Source organism: Schistocerca gregaria, chromosome 1 (assembly GCF_023897955.1).
Source record: "Schistocerca gregaria isolate iqSchGreg1 chromosome 1, iqSchGreg1.2, whole genome shotgun sequence".
Classification (NCBI taxonomy): Eukaryota; Metazoa; Arthropoda; class Insecta; order Orthoptera; family Acrididae; genus Schistocerca; species Schistocerca gregaria.
The window spans coordinates 70850225-70869625 of NC_064920.1; the positions used below are offsets into that span (position 1 = coordinate 70850225).

Consider the following 19401-nt stretch of genomic DNA (forward strand, 5'->3'; position numbering starts at 1 on the left):
AAATTCACTGAGACACTAGAAGATTTAAGTAAATAGTATGATGTGTAGTTACACAATATGTTGTCTGTGGATATAAGCAAGGACAAAATATGTGATGTAGGTGGATAAAGGTCACAGTAGAATGTTTAGTCCATGCACAGTCCAGCCTAAGATAGTTGAAATAAGGTGACATTCAGCTCTAAGGGAACAAAAAAAATCAAGTATATAATGTGATCCTTTGCTCATGGTCTATGTGTGGTGAAACTCGAAAACCAAAAATCCAGTAAGTAGGCTACAGCATTAATTATGTATTTTTAAAAAAAAATATTATCTGTGAAGCCTAACAAAAGGAGCTAAAGCCAAAGAAATTAGTTGCAGTACACTATGAAAGATTTTAAAGAAGTTGTTTTCTGTAAAATCTAAGAGGCCATTAAGAACGTTATACTGTGTCACTTCTTATGAATGTATTTTTAAAATTTTCCAGACTATCTTAAGTATTTGCCTTCAGCGACATTGTGAAGTATTTTTGTGGTTGTGAAGAACTTTGTGCTTTGAGTCTCGCAGATGATTGCCAAATTTTGTGTTATTATATGTAGGTGAAAACGTGATCTTTTATTTTGCCAGATATAGAGAACATGCTGGCAAACATAAAAACACAGCATCATCTGCAAGACTGCAGTTTCTTTGTTAGGCTTCACAAATAATAGTTTTTAAAAGTGTGTAATTAAATACCATAGCTAGCTTACTGGCTGTGTTCAAGTGTCAAGTGTCACCACAAGAAGACCATGAGCTACAGATATGTTGTGTACTTGACATATCACTTTACCTTAGAGCTGAACATCACCTTGTTTCACCTGTCTTAAGCTAGATTGTGCTTTGTGGTTGGTACCGTAGTTAGAAGTCAATTTTTTGCACATTTTAAACAATATGGTATCTTCAATTAACAACTCCTATAATCTACCGCTCAGCTGTTCAATTAGCAGTTTCTGAATTTTCACTATTTTGTTCACTACATTTAGTTTTACTCCTAACTCTGTGCAGCTACATCTGTTCTTTGATGAACTTAAACTCCTTAGAGAATTTTTTACTCTTTGTTCTGTCCAAAGAAAAGACTAGTGGCAGGGCCTTCCCATATCTTTCTGTAACTTTTCCATTATGAAAGAACAACAGAAAAGACTTAAAACACACAGCACAATTGTATATTCACATAAGTAATGGCTGTGTACAGTGCTACACATAATGGTTTTTGCTAGCTTCAGAAGTTGTTTTTTCTTCTTACAACTCTGTCTGATCAAAATTAAAGAGCCCAGGACTCAAGACAGTTGACCTCCATGTAGTGTTTGTAAACATTATTTAATCGATATTGTGAAAGTAGAAATTATGAATAGACTAATAAAAAACATTGTAAACAGAAGGTAAATGGTACTTCTGAGGCCATAAGTAAAAGTAAAGTTGTACAGTAAAATGAAATCTAGAAGACAGCTGAGGCTTAAGGAATACTGTATGAGAGTTGATGAAGATAGCATGCCCTCTGTTATAAATCTGCATATAAAGTTATAGTTTGACTGTGGGAAGCATTAATTGTGTTGATAAATAATTATAACAGTATAATAATAGTTTAGTGCTTTCTGTTGTATTAACTGATCAGTATTAAATATTCATTACTTTTAGCAGAGTGTATTAAAATTATCTTACCCATGTGCTAAACAATGTTGCAAAGTTCAGTCTTTGTATATCCAGTCGTTCTTTGGTTTACAGATACGACTTCTTTCTTGTATCACAATCAGTGCGCCAAGGGACAGTGAGTCCAACATCTTACAATATTATTTATGACCACCTTGGCTTGGATCCGGATAAAATACAGCGTCTCACATATAAATTGACTCACATGTACTTCAACTGGAGTGTAAGTATTATAAAAAAGGTTATATTTATGCAAGCTTTTGGAGCCAATGTTGCCTTCTTCTGGCAGAAGAGTTGAGGGGGGATTGAAGAGAGGTTTCTGTTTTGTGTTTGACATATATGTGTGTATCTGAATCAGTAGAACTATTACTAGTGACTCATTAAACCATCTGTGTCTATCCATGGTTGATAAACATCTGAACAATCATTTGAATATTGTACCTGAAAATGAACTAAAATGACTTAGAAGGCGAATATTACATAATGACAACCGAGAGGAGTATTGTAAATTCATATTACTAGTAAATACAGATGAACGCCCAAGAGTTCTCTTTTGAAACATGGTTCAATGAAACCAAAAACAGTTCAGCCTATCTACATCTACATCTACATCCATACTCCGCAAGCCACCTGACGGTGTGTGGCGGAGGGTACCCTGAGTACCTCTATCGGTTCTCCCTTCTATTCCAGTCTCGTATTGTACGTGGAAAGAAGGATTGTCGGTATGCTTCTGTGTGGGCTCTGATCTCTCTGATTTTATCCTCATGGTCTCTTCGTGAGATATACGTAGGAGGGAGCAATATACTGCTTGACTCTTCGCGGTGAAGGTATGTTTTCGAAACTTTAACAAAAGCCCGTACCGAGCTACTGAGCGTCTCTCCTGCAGAGTCTTCCACTGGAGTTTATCTATCATCTCCGTAACGCTTTCGCGATTACTAAATGATCCTGTAACGAAGCGCGCAGCTCTCCGTTGGATCTTCTCTATCTCTTCTATCAACCCTATCTGGTGCGGATCCCACACTGCTGAGCAGTATTCAAGCAGTGGGCAAACAAGCGTACTGTAACCTACTTCCTTTGTTGTCGGATTGCATTTCCTTAGGATTCTTCCAGTGAATCTCAGTCTGGCATCTGCTTTACCGACGATCAACTTTATATGAACATTCCATTTTAAATCACTCCTAATGCGTACTCCCAGATAATTTATGGAATTAACTGCTTCCAGTTGCTGACCTGCTATTTTGTAGCTAAATGATAAGGGACCTATCTTTCTTTGTATTCACATCACATTACACTTGTCTACATTGAGATTCAATTGCCATTCCGTGCACCATGCGTCAATTCGCTGCAGATCCTCCTGCATTTCAGTACAATTTTCCATTGTTGCAACCTCTCGATACACCACAGCATCATCTGCAAAAAGCCTTGTGAACATCTGTGATGTGATGTGAAGTACATTATTAGCAATTATGCATTCAATTAGCTTTGACTAAAGTAAAAGATTTCACTTCACAAATTGTTATTATTTTTAATAAAAATATTGAAAAGCCAAGAAATTTTAAACTTTGAAATAATTTTAAGTTTACATCTAATTTTGTGTAATCCAACTCCTCATGCTTATTCATTAAGGTATCACTATTGTAATTTATTGTATGCAAGAAGCACTTAACCTGCTGCGTGACTGTCGCTTTGGCATTACCCTCACCCTTTCCTCTTCTCCCTCTAACTTATTTGGAGCAGTACATCACAGTGCTAATTGGTTTCATAAGGTATGCAGTAGTGGTGACAGTAAAATATTGGAATGGAATGGGGCAAAGGGTAGAGGTTGCTGCCCTTCAGGCTCATCTATATGCCTACGCACCCTAAGAAAGTAGAACAGAAATTAGAGTTTGGAAGTGGCATCAAGCAAGAGATGGAATAGGCTTCACTTTCTTCAACAGTTTTCTCAGTGATGTGGAAAATAAATTTGACATGCAGCCTCAGGTAACTGCAAATGAGCCTCACATTAGTGTATTTGGAAACAGAACTTGAAAAGTAAACATGTAGGGACAACTGTAAAAAGAATGAAGTCCTATAGTAAAAGCTAACTTACTCCATAAAAGGCGTGGCCATTTGTGGAAGCAGCTACTTGGTTTACCAACATAATTGCAGCTACTGTACAGAATCCTATTCAGGCATGACCTTGTCCTACACCTGTCTCTATGCCCTTCCCTGCTCCCACACCTGTTTCACACATGTTTTCTGCCATCCCACTGAACCTTACTTAGTTCTTTTTCCCTTCTCTGCTTCCTCTACCCTGCACCCTCCCTCCTATCACTGCCCAGCACAGTCTCCAGTGCTGTGTCTAGGCCCATCGTTCTGTACCTGCCGCATCCTTGCACACCCCCACAGCATCTTTCCCCACACATACCCTGCTATTGGTCCCCCTCTCTCCATCTCTTTCCACAACCCACCTCCACTGAGATCACTATTCACTAAATTGTTTGTGAATGTGTTTTCCTAAATCTCAAGAAGGATACTTTCTGCTGCTTGATGCCTCCTATAATCAGTGAGTAGTTTAAGGTTAAAATTGTGTCTGGAGGGGTTTCCAGGATTGTGGGCATCCAAAGTGAGTTGTAAAAAGGATGGGAGCATTAAAATTCGGTACTCTCAATCTATTCCAGTGCATATAATACAGGTGTGCCCTGGTGTTGTAGAGCAAGTCAGGGTGGTCTTGTCAGGAGTCATTTGGTAATAGAATGAAGTCTAAAAAGACTCAGGAGTAGAAAAGAAGTCATGCTGACCTGAGAACTGGAAATCGGTTGCGTCATGCACTAAAAATCATGACCCCAATAAAGCAGTGGCTATGCTCACTACAAATTTATTCGATGATAACGCTGTGTTGCATTTTTGTCAAGTGTTGAAGTGTCAGCAGAAACAAATGACCTAGTAAAAAAGAATTATTTATGTATCACGAATAATAAAGTACATAATACTATGTAAATAATTTTTTTTGAATAAATGGCAACAATGAGATATAATTTTTAGTACTTTTTCTGTGTGGTATGCCTATCTTATTCCACATTAATTTATATGGGTTAAATTGTTTCACTTAATGAGTGTTTCGCACTACAAGTAAGATTCTGGAATGAATTAGGCTCGCTGTGTGATGTTCCACTGTACTGCAGTCCAACACATGTAAATTATTCCATAGATCTTCAATATTAGATGACTTCAGTTTTCTGACCTCCCTGCCAACTTCATCCCATAAGAGTTCAATGGAATATAATTTAAATCAGCTGACTGACATGGCCAAATCATATTCTTCAGTTCCTCACATTTCTCTTTTCTATTGACATAACTTCTGCATGATATAGAAGCATATTTGTGTTTATTGTCTTAGTGCAGCACAAACCCATGACCAGTAAGGCACAAATTCTATTATAAACAACACTGAAGAGGAAATTGTAAATGAAACAAGCAATTTCATTCAATCTACCAGTAACCTCTACAAAACACTTAGAATCGTGGTGAGTGTATTATCTACAGAAGATCAGTCAGTGATCAATATATAGACACAATAAACCACGATTTAAATGAAAACTGTAACAATCTAGAAGCTACGTTCATAAATCTGAACAAGTTCTTAAGCAGTAAATGTTTGGGCAAAAACTACCTTCATTTAAATAGGTCAGGTTCCAAAATCCTTAGTATAACTTTCACTGATACATACAAAATTCTGAAAAATGGGAGAAACCTATTAAGAACTGATGGGGATGAGAAACAGTGTTTGGTTAGAAATACGGCAAGATCAAGAAAGAGTATGCTTGAGACCATAAATGGGAATGAATGTCCCTACATAATGCACTTGAATATAAATGGTGCCGAATTACAAATCATTCTGTCTGAATCTAGAAATATCAGAGTTATTTGTATCAGGAAACATTGGCTTGCATCTGACAATGTTAAAATTTGTAAAACAATTGAAAATTTTGAAGAAGCCAACATCTTTTGCAGACAAGAGAAATCACATGGAGGCTGTTGATATAAAATAAGAAAAATGAAGTGTGTATATTGGAAGCTGCTGTTCAAATTGAGGGACCTAAATGTCATAGTAGTTTCTATTTACAGAGTACCATAGAAAGCTGCAGTTGAAGCTTTTCCAGTAAAATTTCATTGTCTGTTTGAAGATCTAAGTACAGAAAAAAGGAGAAGATGGTAATAACTATTGACTTCAATATTAACATCATAATTGAAAGCAATTCACTGACTTAAAAAAACTTTGGCTTAAAAATAAGTTTCATGCAACCCACTAGAGTAAGTGCATACATCTATTGATGATATTCTAACAAATTATGTATTTCAAGATGTTTATAAATTTTGCATAGAATTATGAATCTCTGACCACTCTGCATTTTTCTTTGAACTACCACAAATTAAGACAGAAATTTCATGTATTGAAAGCCATGTGAAAAGGAACTTTAATGGAAAAAATTCAGTTACTTTTAGATATAAGTTATGAGAGGTTGAATGGCCTTACAAGTGCTGTATTTCGAGTAATAGTAACTTTAACAATTTTGAAGTAACTTTCTTGAAATATTTAATGGAACTTTTTGACTTAGAACCACATGTAACAAAACCACTAACAAACTTACATGGATAACTCATTGCATAAAAATTTGTAGTGCCAGAAAGAGGGAACTCCAAAATGAACTGAAATACAATAAAAACAGGTGCTTTTCTTGTAAAGCTGTATTTAAAAAAGTTGTGAAGGCAGCCAAACAAATGGCAAAAAGAAGTTCATTGTACAACATAATAGTAAGGCAAAAGCAATGTGATCTGTTGTCAAATCAGAGTCAGGTGTTAGTAGTAATGAAATATCTAGGATTAGAGTAGATGATAGGATTGTAAATGAATCCTTAATAAATGCGGCGAAGTCAGATCTTGATGTAGCAGAGTGTCAGAGTAAAGTAAATCCCTTTGGACTCCACCAAGAAGCGGAGTCTCTTACAGATTTTAAAAAAGTCACAAAAAGGATATGGAAAATGTTATATTATAATTACAAAATAAAAACGCTGCTGGGTGGGATGGGATACCCACTAAAGCAATTAAAACAGTGTGTGACATAAGAGGCCCTCTCCTAGCTAAAATATTCAACAAATCTTTTGTACAGGGATGCTTTTCTGATGTTTTGAAGTATGCTGAAGTCAGACCTCTGTGGAAGAAAAGGTCGAGGGAAGATGTGGGAAACTATTGCCCTATTTCTGTTCTTCCAGTCCTGTCAAAAGTGTCAGAAAAAGTACTTGCAAAACCAGATCAAAAATTTTATTGTAAAAAATATTATAAATAACCAATTTGCATTTCAACCAGGAAAAACACTCTGGATGCAGTGAATAACTCCATTGGAAATATATACAAATCACTGTATCAGAGGTGTAAAATTGCAGGTATCTTCTCTTCTGTGATCTACAAATTAGATGGAGCAAACTTCACATATCATATTTACACAACAGAAAACATAGGGTTACTATCACTTCAGATGAAGCGAATTGTTATTCTAAAATTTTGAGCTCCTTCGTAAGCACACTGGATACCTCAACAAACAGGTTCCAGTTGAATGGGTTGATACCGAACATTGCAAAAACCCGTACCGTTCTTTTTGAAACCAAACATTCATTGTGTGTTGAACTTAAAATACAACATATCAACTTATGGAAGGAATTGACACGATCAAATTCCTAGGAATAAATGTGGACAAGAGAGCTGGAATACACATATTGACTTCCTATCAAATAAACAATGCAGTTTTGCATTTGCAAGGCAAATACTAGCAAATTCCACTGACTTGAGTACATGAAAAATTGCTTATATAGTTATTTTGAATGTGCTACTAGATAAGGTATGATTTTCTGTGGAAGTTCAAGTAGTATATCTTGAATGCTGAAACTGCAAAAGGAAATTGTCTGAAACATGTGTACTGCAAAGCATACAGTCTTGTCGCCCATTATTTCAGAAACTACAAATCCTTTCTGTTCCCCCCATATACAGTGATGAAATTATAATATTTCTATACAGCAGACAAAAATTGAGAAGAATCATTTTAACCGCACTTATAACATAAGAAGTAAAAACAATTTTATGCTGCCCACACACCAGTTGACATGCACGGACTCCACAATATATAAGGATGACAATATGTAACAAGTTAATGGGCTAAATATATTTAATATGAAGCCAGAAATTTAAAAACTAGTTTACAACAGTACTGTGGGAGAAATGCTACTTTTCAATAGAAGAATTCATAGAGGATGAAATGATAATTTGAGCAGGGGTAATTAAGTATTCGATTTTATTGTATGTATATATAACAAAAATTGTATTATTATTGTGATGATGCATTCTGTTAACATCAGCTGTTCTGTGTTCATAGTGAAATTCTACTGCCATTTTGGTGCCTCTTGTACCTGAATCAAATGATTTAGATTAGGTATGTTGTGAGACGAACCGTAGTTTTTATTTCACAAACCAGTTTTCAGCTGCTATGTCAACATCAGGTACGAAGATGAATATGTAGAGCAGTGAAATTTTAGTAGGGTGAAAGCTTTTAAAGTAGTGCACATTCAGAGTATTTCAATTTCCAAAGAGGAAAATTGTTAATGTTGAATTTAGAAATAAATTGAGAGGATTTATTTCAGTGAAAATGTGATGTAAGATTATTTAACTAAAATAAAATAAGTGACACATTAACTAATGAACTAAACAACAAATTGCAACAGTAGCTCTGAGAAGAAAATAAATTGAATACTAAACTTTGGTAACATGTTCCAAGGGAGGCGCTGAACAAAATAACCTTGTCGTTAACAGGTCCTAAATTACAAACCTATATATATACTAATCAAACAATGGAAAATCCAGGATGGATACTGAAACATTTTTGCTAGTGCGATCAAGCAAGTAAGTGAGGAAGCTGTAATTGTATAAAAAATTTTAAACGGGGAAATTGAAATGATAGTAACTGAAATAAAGAAAAAAAAAATGTGGCATGTGAGTAAGAGGGGTTATTTACAACATACCCTGGATGAATTATGAGAAATGTCCACAGTTAGGAATGATGAGAAGGGAACTGTGTCTGGTCGTTCAGTACTAAGCTTGAGCAAATGGACATTTGATTATTAATTTGCATTATTCAAAGGCAATTCTACATCTACATCCATACTCCGCAAGCCACCTGACGGTGTGTGGCGGAGGGTACCCTGAGTACCTCTATCGGTTCTCCCTTCTATTCCAGTCTCGTATTGTTCGTGGAAAGAAGGATTGTCGGTATGCTTCTGTGTGGGCTCTAATCTCTCTGATTTTATCCTCATGGTCTCTTCGCGAGATATTCATCTTCCTTCCTCCATGGATGTAATGTAATACTTCATGGGACACCTTGTCACTGTGGCCTCCTTTAAGCAGGAGGTGTGCAAAATTAGAGTCTACTTTTCCAAGTTTCCAACTTCAATGGTGTTCCTTCAAGTGAATGCATATTGCCCTGCCAGGCTGACCTATATAGAATTTGCCATAATTAGAAGTAATTTTATATATTCCATGCTTTTCCAAAGTTGGAGTGCTGTCTTCCTATTGAGCAGAAAGCATCCAGCAGTGTGGTGCACATAAAATGATGTTTTCACATTCCGGGATTTAAGTTTTCTGGCTACATCCAGCGAGACAGGAAGTATAGAATTATGCACCATTTATTGCGTTCTTAAGATGGTAGCTCGAGAATGGAGTAAAGATGAGAGCACACCTATTGTTTCTGTTTTTTGTGCATTATTGATTCAACCAATGTAGGAGGCTAGTCATTGTTTGATGTTACTTGTCTGATCATATTTAATTCAGTTTGGAAGTTGTCTTCACTCAGGGCAATTGATATAGTGCATTGTATCATTCAGTGAACTGCAGCATGTTCATTGGTTGCTGGGTGTTGAGAATTGGTGGATATTACAATATCTGTGGTGGTAGATTTCCTATAAACCATGAAAGAACAAATATGATCACTGATCTAAATAATTTACACAATTACCCCAAACTCCATTGTGAATTGCATACTGTTGTGTTTAAAATTTAGTTGGTTGAAGAATTTTTTAAGTTGTTTGGTACTGCCTGTCCATAAACACAATACTTCTTCCACACAGTCAAGCTGAGGAGGGAGGGGATTATTTTCCTAAAATTGTTTTCAAAATTGTCCATCAAGATTGCATTGTTAATCAATCCCATGTGGTTTCCTTCCTTCTGTAATACTAGATTACCCACAAAACATGCCCATACCATAACTGACCTCCACCATGCTTTGCTGTTGGCATCTCACACCGACTGTTCATAACCACAAGGTCGATGAACAAACATTCAGTGTTGACTTCCAAAGAAATTCAACCTTAGATTTGTCTTTGAATAGTACCTAGGACCATTGCTGCATGCTCCAATTCTTGTGATGCTGTGCTAGTTGCAATCTTTTCACCTTATTTTGTTTGAGTAGTGGAGGTTTTTTAGCCACTATGCAGCCCTTTGGCCCTTTTCACAATCATGGCTCACTGTTGATACAAAGATTGGAGCCGCTCTCATAGTATTAATTTTCTCACAAATTTCAGCTGCATTATGAGTCCTTTGTTGTTTGCTCTATACACATATGAACTGATCTTCACATGTGATGTTACTCTTGGTCTTCCAGGTCTTGAAATAGTCACACTGGCACAAGTTTGCTTGAACCACTGCAATGTATACAGCTTTGTAGATTGGGCTACACCAACTTTTGCTGTTGCTGTTCTACTTCAGTAGCCTTCCTGATACAGAACTACAATGCCAGTAAGTTTTTCAGTTTCCAATCCCCTTCTTCTGTCCCATTATGAGGTAACGTACTATGAAGCTGATCAGGTATACACACTGCTAGATGCACACATTTTACTGCAAACTAATGTGAACTGATAGCTAGCTACACAGGCAGCTGAAGGAATTAGGCTTATTCCAATAAAGCCTCTTAGGTAAAGGCATGTCACTGTTGTTGGGATACTCAGCAGCACCAGTCTGTGGGAACAAGCAGTCAAATTCACAACAGAAGTGCTTAGTCTTTATGTGTTTTACTATTAGAATGAGGATGTGACGGAATATTTCAAATCCCTGTTTTAACCACAAATCCATAGTTGTGATAGGTGAACAAAAACTTTTGTCCCATAGTGCAAGGCACAGATAAATCCTAAAATACTTGAGGCACATGCATGTTTGGAAATCGAAGTACCATCCCGATATAAAAGCTTCTTCATCATTTGCCCCACGTTGAAAATCTCATAGTATTCTGCTAACAAAAACTTGAGTCAGTGCAAAATTGTTTTACTAAATTAATACAAAAATCTGTATTATGCTTTTTCATAAAGTTTCTCGCATTTACAATTCTAGTATTCTTGCAGGGGTACATTAAATTAATAGGCATAATTCCAGTAGGCACGCAAAACATCATAGTTAATACAGTGATCTTGAGAAATTAAATTTGCCTTCATGCAAAATTCTGTTTACACCATGACTCAGAAACACTCATGTCACTTCTGTTGTCTCTCCACAACATTAAGACAGTTGAGTGACATAAAATGATATAATAGCAAAAGTAACTATGAAATTAGACACGTATAGAGTCCTGATCATGCCTTATATGCTAAGGACATGTTTTAGATTGCATATTCAACATCCATGCAGCCTCTATTCACTCTAGGTACCGTTGGGATGATGTTCTGGATGAACATCCCATGGAAAGTTGCAAAGCCCTTAGTCATCCATAATATAAATATGACCAAGAGGGAGGAAACAGAAATCAGAGGCATTACAGTGAACTTGGTCTTTGGATGGTGTAAGTCAGTTTTATGTGAAACAGTATGATCTAAACTGATCTGTACATTTTCAAATGCCAGTACCTCAACTATAGAGTGTTGTAAAGTTAGGGGAAGTTTCCAAGGGACTTCTGCAACCGATGTTAATGTATAGCTTGGCAGGGAAGGGGGAAGAAGGCTGTTAAATATGCCTTGTGGCGGCAGTGTGCAGGAGGTCAAGCGGTCAGGATTTGATAGTGGGCATCCAGGGCTGCCTTTAAATGACAAAACAGGAAATTAAGTATAATGAACAGGATATATTTCAATATACGGAGTACAAAGGGTGTGCCTAGGGTTGGAAGTTAGCAGGTTTTGGCCAGTCTAGTCGAATAATTAATTAAAATGGGCAACGGAAGGGGAAGTGGTTCATGTTAACTTACAGTGGTGGCTGGTTACGAAAGGCCTTCCAAAAAGACGTCTGTTCTGGTCGAGGTCTGGATTACAAGAGAGCGAAGCAAGTATGTTCTGCTCCACAGAACGCTCCAGCATCCACAAGTGTGATCGGTATCCCGTGCACGCTATTGGCTAAAATCAATAGTGTGAATTCGCTAGCAGTGGCAGCAGAGGGCTCTGGGCGTCTCCTGTCAGCAGCTTTAACTGGACAGAACTGCCTTGGTTTTGAAAGGCAAGCGACTTGTGTCACATAGACACAGCGTGAATTACTCTAGGAGAAAACTTGTAAAGATACCACGGGGCCATGGAAATAAATTTCTTAAACCAATTCCCTAAAATATTCCTTGGCTGGCTGCCATCCTGTACAGTATGGATACTACTGAGCAGTTATCATGCAGAGTTATCTTGAGCAGTAGAAGAAAAGGCTTATAGCGTATATAAAAAGTATGTGCTACATCTGAGTTGGGAGTTTGATAGTAGGTGTTATATGTCACACTGTGATCTGTTGAATAGTAAGTGCTGCAAGTTAATGTTGTGGAACATGAATGCGAAATAAGTGTGACATTATAGCTCTGACAATGGTCAGTGGCGTGGGGACAGAATACAGCTAGTTGCTGCACACATTGATAAACATGGGGACCATGTGGCCTTTGCAATATGCGAGCAGGGAATGTGGCCTCTGACATCATGCAGCATGATGACTGGGAAGAGGTAAGAAGGCATACCTGCCTCGCTTGGACCAGTATGTGTCCTGGTTGTGTGCTCTCAGCGGAAGCAGAGGGGTAAGAAGTAGGCTATTTTGCAATGACTTTTGCATGTGTTCACGATATGCTTGGTGCTTCAACACTAGGCTGCGTCTGTGGTTTTGGCATGTGTAACATGTTAACACACTCACCACATAGTGGATATGCTGAGTCGCGATAAGCACAACAAAAAGATTCACTCAATTATAGCTATCGGCCATTAAGGCCTTTGTCAGCAATAGACATACACACACACTCACACAAACACAACTTGCACACACATCTGCAGTCTCAGGCAACAAACCACACTGCGAGCAGCAGTGATGGGAGTGGCGACTGGGCGGGGGTAAGGAGGAGGCTGGGGTGTGGAGGGGGGAGGGATAGTATAGTGGTGGTGGTGGACCTCCACTGGTGCTGCTGCTTGCAGTGTGGTTTCAGTTGTCTGAGACTGCAGACGTGTGTGCAAGTTGCGTTTGCATGAGTGTGTATGTGTGTGTGTGTGTGTGTGTGTGTGTGTGTATGTGTTTGTGTTTGTGTTTCCAGTGGTGACAAAGGCCTTAATGGCTGAAAGTTATAATTGTGTGAATCTTTTTGTTGTGCCTTTCGCAACTTAGCATCTCTGCAGTATGTTCAATAGCAACTTTCCTTCTCTAATATTGTTACATTCCATTCTGGATTTTCCATTGTTTGATGTTAACACACTCAGCACAAGTACTGTGGATTAGGCCAGTTGTGTACACCATAAAACCTATACTGCGGGGATCCAATCAGTCTATCAATTTAATATTGTACTCCTGCTGTTAAAATTCAAATTTAGTGCCAATATTGTGGCCTAATGACTTTTCAATTTTTTCTGATATCTGAATTAAGGGTAAAGCAAAGCTCGACTCATTTCTCCGTAAACCTTATAAGGAATTTTCTTTCCCCTGCAGTTGCTGCTTTCAAACACAAAGCTGCTGTTACCACAGCAGTGACCACAATCATTCCACCATCAAATACCTTTTGCTGTACTACCCCCACACTATATACAACAAAACAATCATCATCCTAGATATACTGTGTGAATACAGAAGAAATCCCCAGCTCACTACACTGAATAAATCATGCATCACTCAGCGATACATACCATTAATCTCATAAAAACCCTTACTTAGACCAACAGTTCACTATCCACATGAATATTCCACTTACACCAGAGTGTAAGAATCCATCTCGTTGATACTTTAGGCAATAGCAAGTCATCTTTTGTATCATGTCAGAGTTTTAAAAGCAAGCAAATGTAGCACTTAATTCCTGAGAAACACTTCTAAGTTCTCCACCATAACTAATCACATCAAGAACAGAGTAATTATAACACAATTCTCATGAATATTTACTCTATCACAGAAATGCATTCCAGTAATGTACATTTTCGTATATGCCTAACCACTGTCATCACTAGTTACCAATCAGAAATCTTAAAAAATGCAGAAGAGTGTGTAATTCAATCTCTCCTCCTCTGCCTATATCTAAAATCGAAGACTATTTATAACTACACTCCCTACACATTATATGCTCCCCCCAAAAAACTCCATTTATTATGATGCATGTTGGTAACCATTATGTTCCGAGAAACCAAGTATTACATCCTCATTGGTGATGATAAGTGGCTGGAAGGTGGCCAACGGAGCAGCTTCTTTAGTCTGAAAATTTAACCTGGCAGCTGCCACATGGACTTTCTCATCATAGTATCTATTCAAAGGCTGGATAAAATCTTCGTAAGTTAAAAGTTCTGGCGATAAAGTAGGGAACACTATCCACTTGCACACTAGCTGTTGATAAGAAAAAAGATGGTTTAATTTACCTGGTACTTGGTGTTCAGATAGATGCACTTCACACTGGGCTAAGTACCATTCCTCTTGGTCCTCTGTTCCTGATTGTGAGTCCCATTGGATGCCGTCACCATTTGAAAGAATTCCCCCATCATATCAGTAAGCTGCATCATTTGTTGCACCTGTGACTGAATAAGCTGTGCTAGATGTAGTGTTGGTGCCAAAGGTGCATTCAATTTTGGTGTCACTAAGTGCAAAGTAGGCATACATCGTGCTTGCAGAGTGGTGATGCCATGGCAAAGCAAAAGATACTGAAGCTAAATCAATACGCTCCACCACAAACAAACTGGACAAAAATAGTGAACACTCTTCTGAAACAGAAATTCCAGCAGGGATGATGAATCAATGTAAGGATTATCTTTTCCAAAACATCAGGCTTTGTTGCAAAGAGGACTAAAAAGACATTTTGTGTCCCAAAGTAGAATCATAACCTCAACAAAAAACTTAAGTCAGTGACAGTGAGGATCGCGAGGAAGATCCTTACCAGCCAGATACTCCAGAACCAAAGAAGAAGAGGGAAAAATGCTGTATAGAATGACCTTGAACCCCTTCAGTCAGTTGTGAATGCTCTTGAGCCCTTTCAGACACAGTTATTTTAGAAATAGAAAATTAAATCCTTTGGACACCATAAAAGATGTGATATCAGTAACCTACCTTGGGGGATTTTGTGAATCTTGAATTTTAGGTGGTTTTGGGCCCATGGATGGCTTCAGAAACAAAATTTAATCTAAAAGATGCCATAACACAGTAAAAATAACAATATTTTATCATAAAGAAAGCTGTGCAGCACACACTAATTTTTCTCATTTTGGGGCTAATGTATTCAGTTTTAAATTTTGTACACTACAATGTGCTATAGGTCTTTAATGAGTAATCACGTCACTTGTAATGTTAACTTAAAAACAGTCTTTACTGCTTGCCTCCTCGATGTTGACCTCCATCTGTCCAATGGCCAGCTTCACACATCCGTCCACATCAAACCCACCAACAAGCAACAGTACCTCCATTATGACAGCTGCCACCCATTCCATATCAAACAGTACCTTCCCTGCAGCTGAAGTCTTCGTGGCAAATGAATCTGCTCCAGTCCTGAATCCCTGAACCATTACACCAACAACGTGAAAACAGCTTTCGCATACCGCAACTACCCTCCCGACCTGGTACAGAAGCAAATTACCAGAGCCACTTCCTCATCCCCTCAAACCCAGAACCTCCAACAAAAGAACCCCAAAAGTGCCCCACTTGTGACAGGATACTTTCTGGGACTGGATCAGACTCTGAATGTGGCTCTCCAGCAGGGATACGACTTCCTCAAATCCTGCCCTGAAATGAGATCCATCCTTCATGAAATCCTCCCCACTCCACCAAGAGTGTCTTTCCGCCATCCACCTAACCTTCGTAACCTCTTGGTTCATCCCTATGAAATCCCCAAACCACATTCCCTACCCTCTGGCTCCTACCCTTGTAACTGCCCCTGGTGTAAAACCTGTCCCATGCACCGTCCCACCACCACCTGCTCCACTCCTGTAACCCGGAACATGTACATGATCAAAGGCAGGGCCACGTGTGAAAGCACCAACGTGATTTACCAACTGACCTGCCTACACTGTGAAGCCTTCTATGTGGGAATCACCAGTAACAAACTGTCCATTCGCATGAATGGACACAGGCAGACAGTGTTTGTTGGCAATGAGGATCACCCTGTGGCTAAACATGCCTCGATGCACGGCCAGCACATCTTGGCACAGTGTTACACCGTCCGAGTTATCTGGATACTTCCCACCAACACCAACCTATCCGAACTCCGGAGATGGGAACTCGCCCTTCAGTATATCCTCTCTTCTCGATATCCGCCAGGCCTCAACCTCCGCTAATTTCAAGTTGCCGCCGCTCATACCTCACCTGTCTTTCAACAACTTCCTTGCCTCTGTACTTCCGCCTCGACTGACATCTCTGCCCTTACTCTTTGCCTTTAAATATGTCTGCTTGTGTCTGTGTATGTGCGGATGGATATGTGTGTGTGTGTGTGTGTGTGTGTGAGTGTACACCTGTCCTTTTTTTCCCCTAAGGGAAGTCTTTCCGCTCCCGGGATTGGAATGACTCCTTACCCTCTCCCTTAAAACCCACATCCTTTCATTTTTCCCTCTCCTTCCCTCTTTCCTGACGAAGCAACTGCCAGTTGCGAAAGCTCGTAATTCTGTGTGTGTGTTTGTGTGTTTTGTTCATGTGCCCGCTTGGTAAGTATTGGAATCTTTGTTTTTAATATATTTTTCCCATGTGGAAGTTTCTTTCTGTTTTATATATATATATATATATATATATATATATATATATATATATATATATAAAGAAACTTCCACATGGGAAAAATATATTAAAAACAAAGATTCCAAGACTTACCAAGTGGGAAAACGCCGGCAGACAGGCACAAGAACAAAACACACAAACACACACACAGAATTACTAGCTTTCACAACCAATGGTTGCTTCTTCAGGAAGGAGAGGGAAAGACGAAAGGATGTGGGTTTTAAGGGAGAGGGTAAGGAGTCATTCCAATCCCGGGAGCGGAAAGACTTCCCTTAGGGGGAAAAAAAGGACAGGTGTACATTCGCGCGCACACACACACACACACACACACACATATCCATCCGCACATACACAGACACAAGCAGACATATTTAGGCAAAGAGTAAGGGCAGAGATGTCAGTCGAGGCGGAAGTACAGAGGCATGGTAAGTCTTGGTAATGCTTGGTAAGTCTTGGAATCTTTGTTTTTAATATGTATATGCCTTTAAATATGTCTGTGTGTGTGTGTGTGTGTGTGTGTGTGTGTGTGTGTGTGTGTGTGTGTGTGTGCGTGTGTGCTCACGTGCGCGCGCGAGTATATACCTATCCTTTTTTCCCCATAAGGTAAGTCTTTCCGCTCCCGGGATTGGAATGACTCCTTACCCTCTCCCTTAAAACCCACATCCTTTCATCTTTCCTTTTCCTTCCCTCTTTCCTGATGAAGCAGCCGCCGGTTGCGAAAGCTCAAAATTCTGTGTATGTGTTTGTGTGTTTTATTCATTGTGCCTATCTACCAGCGCTTTCCCGCTTGATAAGTCTTGGAATCTTTGTTTTTAATATATATTCCACCACCAGTGTTCAACCTGCCATAACTCATTTAGATTTAGAACTAGAATGTTTTCCCTCCATATCCTTAAAAATGTAAAAAAAGCTGAATGTAAGAATTACAATAGCTCAGTATCTAAAATTTTCGACAATAGCTGCCTTTTTACTTTCTTTCAATTTCTCCTTTTGGTTGCGAGGGTTACTATTGAAAAATGTGTTCAATTTCTAATGGTTTTTGGTAAATGTTGTGCTTAATTTAATTTCACCTGCCAAATATTGGTGTGTAGTAGAGTAATAATGTAACATATAGACCATTCCAGCAGTTGGAAGCTAATAAGGAATTAGTAACCATAAAGTTTCCAGTCTCGTTACAGAGACAGCGCATCAAATTTGTAAAATTGTATGTATTGCAAAATAACTATTTAGATTATCTAAAAATGTGCGATTCTTCTATTGGCATGATTTATTAAAACTTATAGGGAACAAATTTCCAAGGCAGGTTGATAATCCTATGTTGTTGTGCAAAAAGGCAACTCAGTTGCTGTGGGTAACAGTCTTTTGTTCTCAAACCAGAACATAACATACTGATGGTAACATGCAACTATTTGCATTAGGGTTCAAATTTTGGCCTTGCACTGGAGTGGCATTCCATAGAAAGTTCAATACTTAGTCATCATCAGCTATGGTATTCTGTTGACCAATGAAAGCTTAATAAACTGTGTCACATCCCAGTCATTAATAACACATAAACTTGCACCATGAACCATGGACCTTGTCATTGAGGGTTGGGGGGGGGGGGGGCGGGGGGAGGGAGGCGGGCTTGCATGCCTCAGAGAAACAGAAACTATTCAGATAGTGAAGGAAGGATGAAAATTTAATAGTCATGGGGGACTGGAATTCGATAGTAGCAAAAGGAAGAGAAGGAAAAGTTGTAGGTGAATATGGAATGGGGGCAAGGAATGAAAGAGAAGCTGCCTGGTAGAATTTTGAGCAGAGCATAACTTAATTATAGCTAACACTTAGTTCAAGAATCATGAAAGAATGTTGTGTACATGGAAGAGGCCTGGAGACACTGGAAGGTTTCAGATAGATTAGACAGAGATTTAGGAACTAGGTTTTAAACTGTAAGACGTTTCCAGGGGCAGATGCGGACTCTGACCACAATGAAATGGTTATGAATTGTAGATTAAAACTGAAGAAACTGAAAAAATGGGAATTTAAGGAGATGGAATCTGGATAAACTGAAAGAACCAGTGGTTGTAGATAGTTTCAGGGAGAGCATTAGGGAATGATTAACAAGAACAGAGGAAAGAAATGCAGTAGAAGAAGAATGGGTAGCTTTGAGAGGTGAAATAGTGAAGGCAGCAGAGGATCATATAGGTAAAACGATGAGGGCTAGGAGAGATCCTGGGGTAGCGCAAGAGATATTGAATTTAATTGATGAAAGGAGAAAATATAAAAATTTAGTAAATGAAGCCAGCAAAAAGGAATGCAAACATCTCAAAAATGAGATCGACAGGAAGTGCAAGATGGCTATACGAGGATGGGTAGACGACAAATGTAAGTATGTAGAGACATATATCACAAGGGGTAAGATAGGTACTCCCTCAAGGAAAATTAAAAGAGGCCTTTGGAGAAAAGAGAGCCACGTGCATTAATATCAAGAGCTCAGGTGGAAAACCAGTTCTAAGCAAAGAAGGGAAAGCACAAAGGTGGAAGGAGTATATAGAAGGTCTGTACAAGGGCGATGTA

At 38.6% G+C, this 19401-nt stretch overlaps 1 protein-coding gene across 1 annotated transcript in view; it reads left to right on the plus strand.

Annotated features, from left to right (window-relative positions):
- LOC126331023 (piwi-like protein Siwi) overlaps window positions 1-19401 on the plus strand; it is a 242412-nt gene that overhangs the window by 196355 nt on the left and 26656 nt on the right. The window contains 1 exon segment of the mRNA XM_049996440.1: window positions 1738-1885. Coding sequence (XP_049852397.1) covers window positions 1738-1885 — 148 coding nt within the window.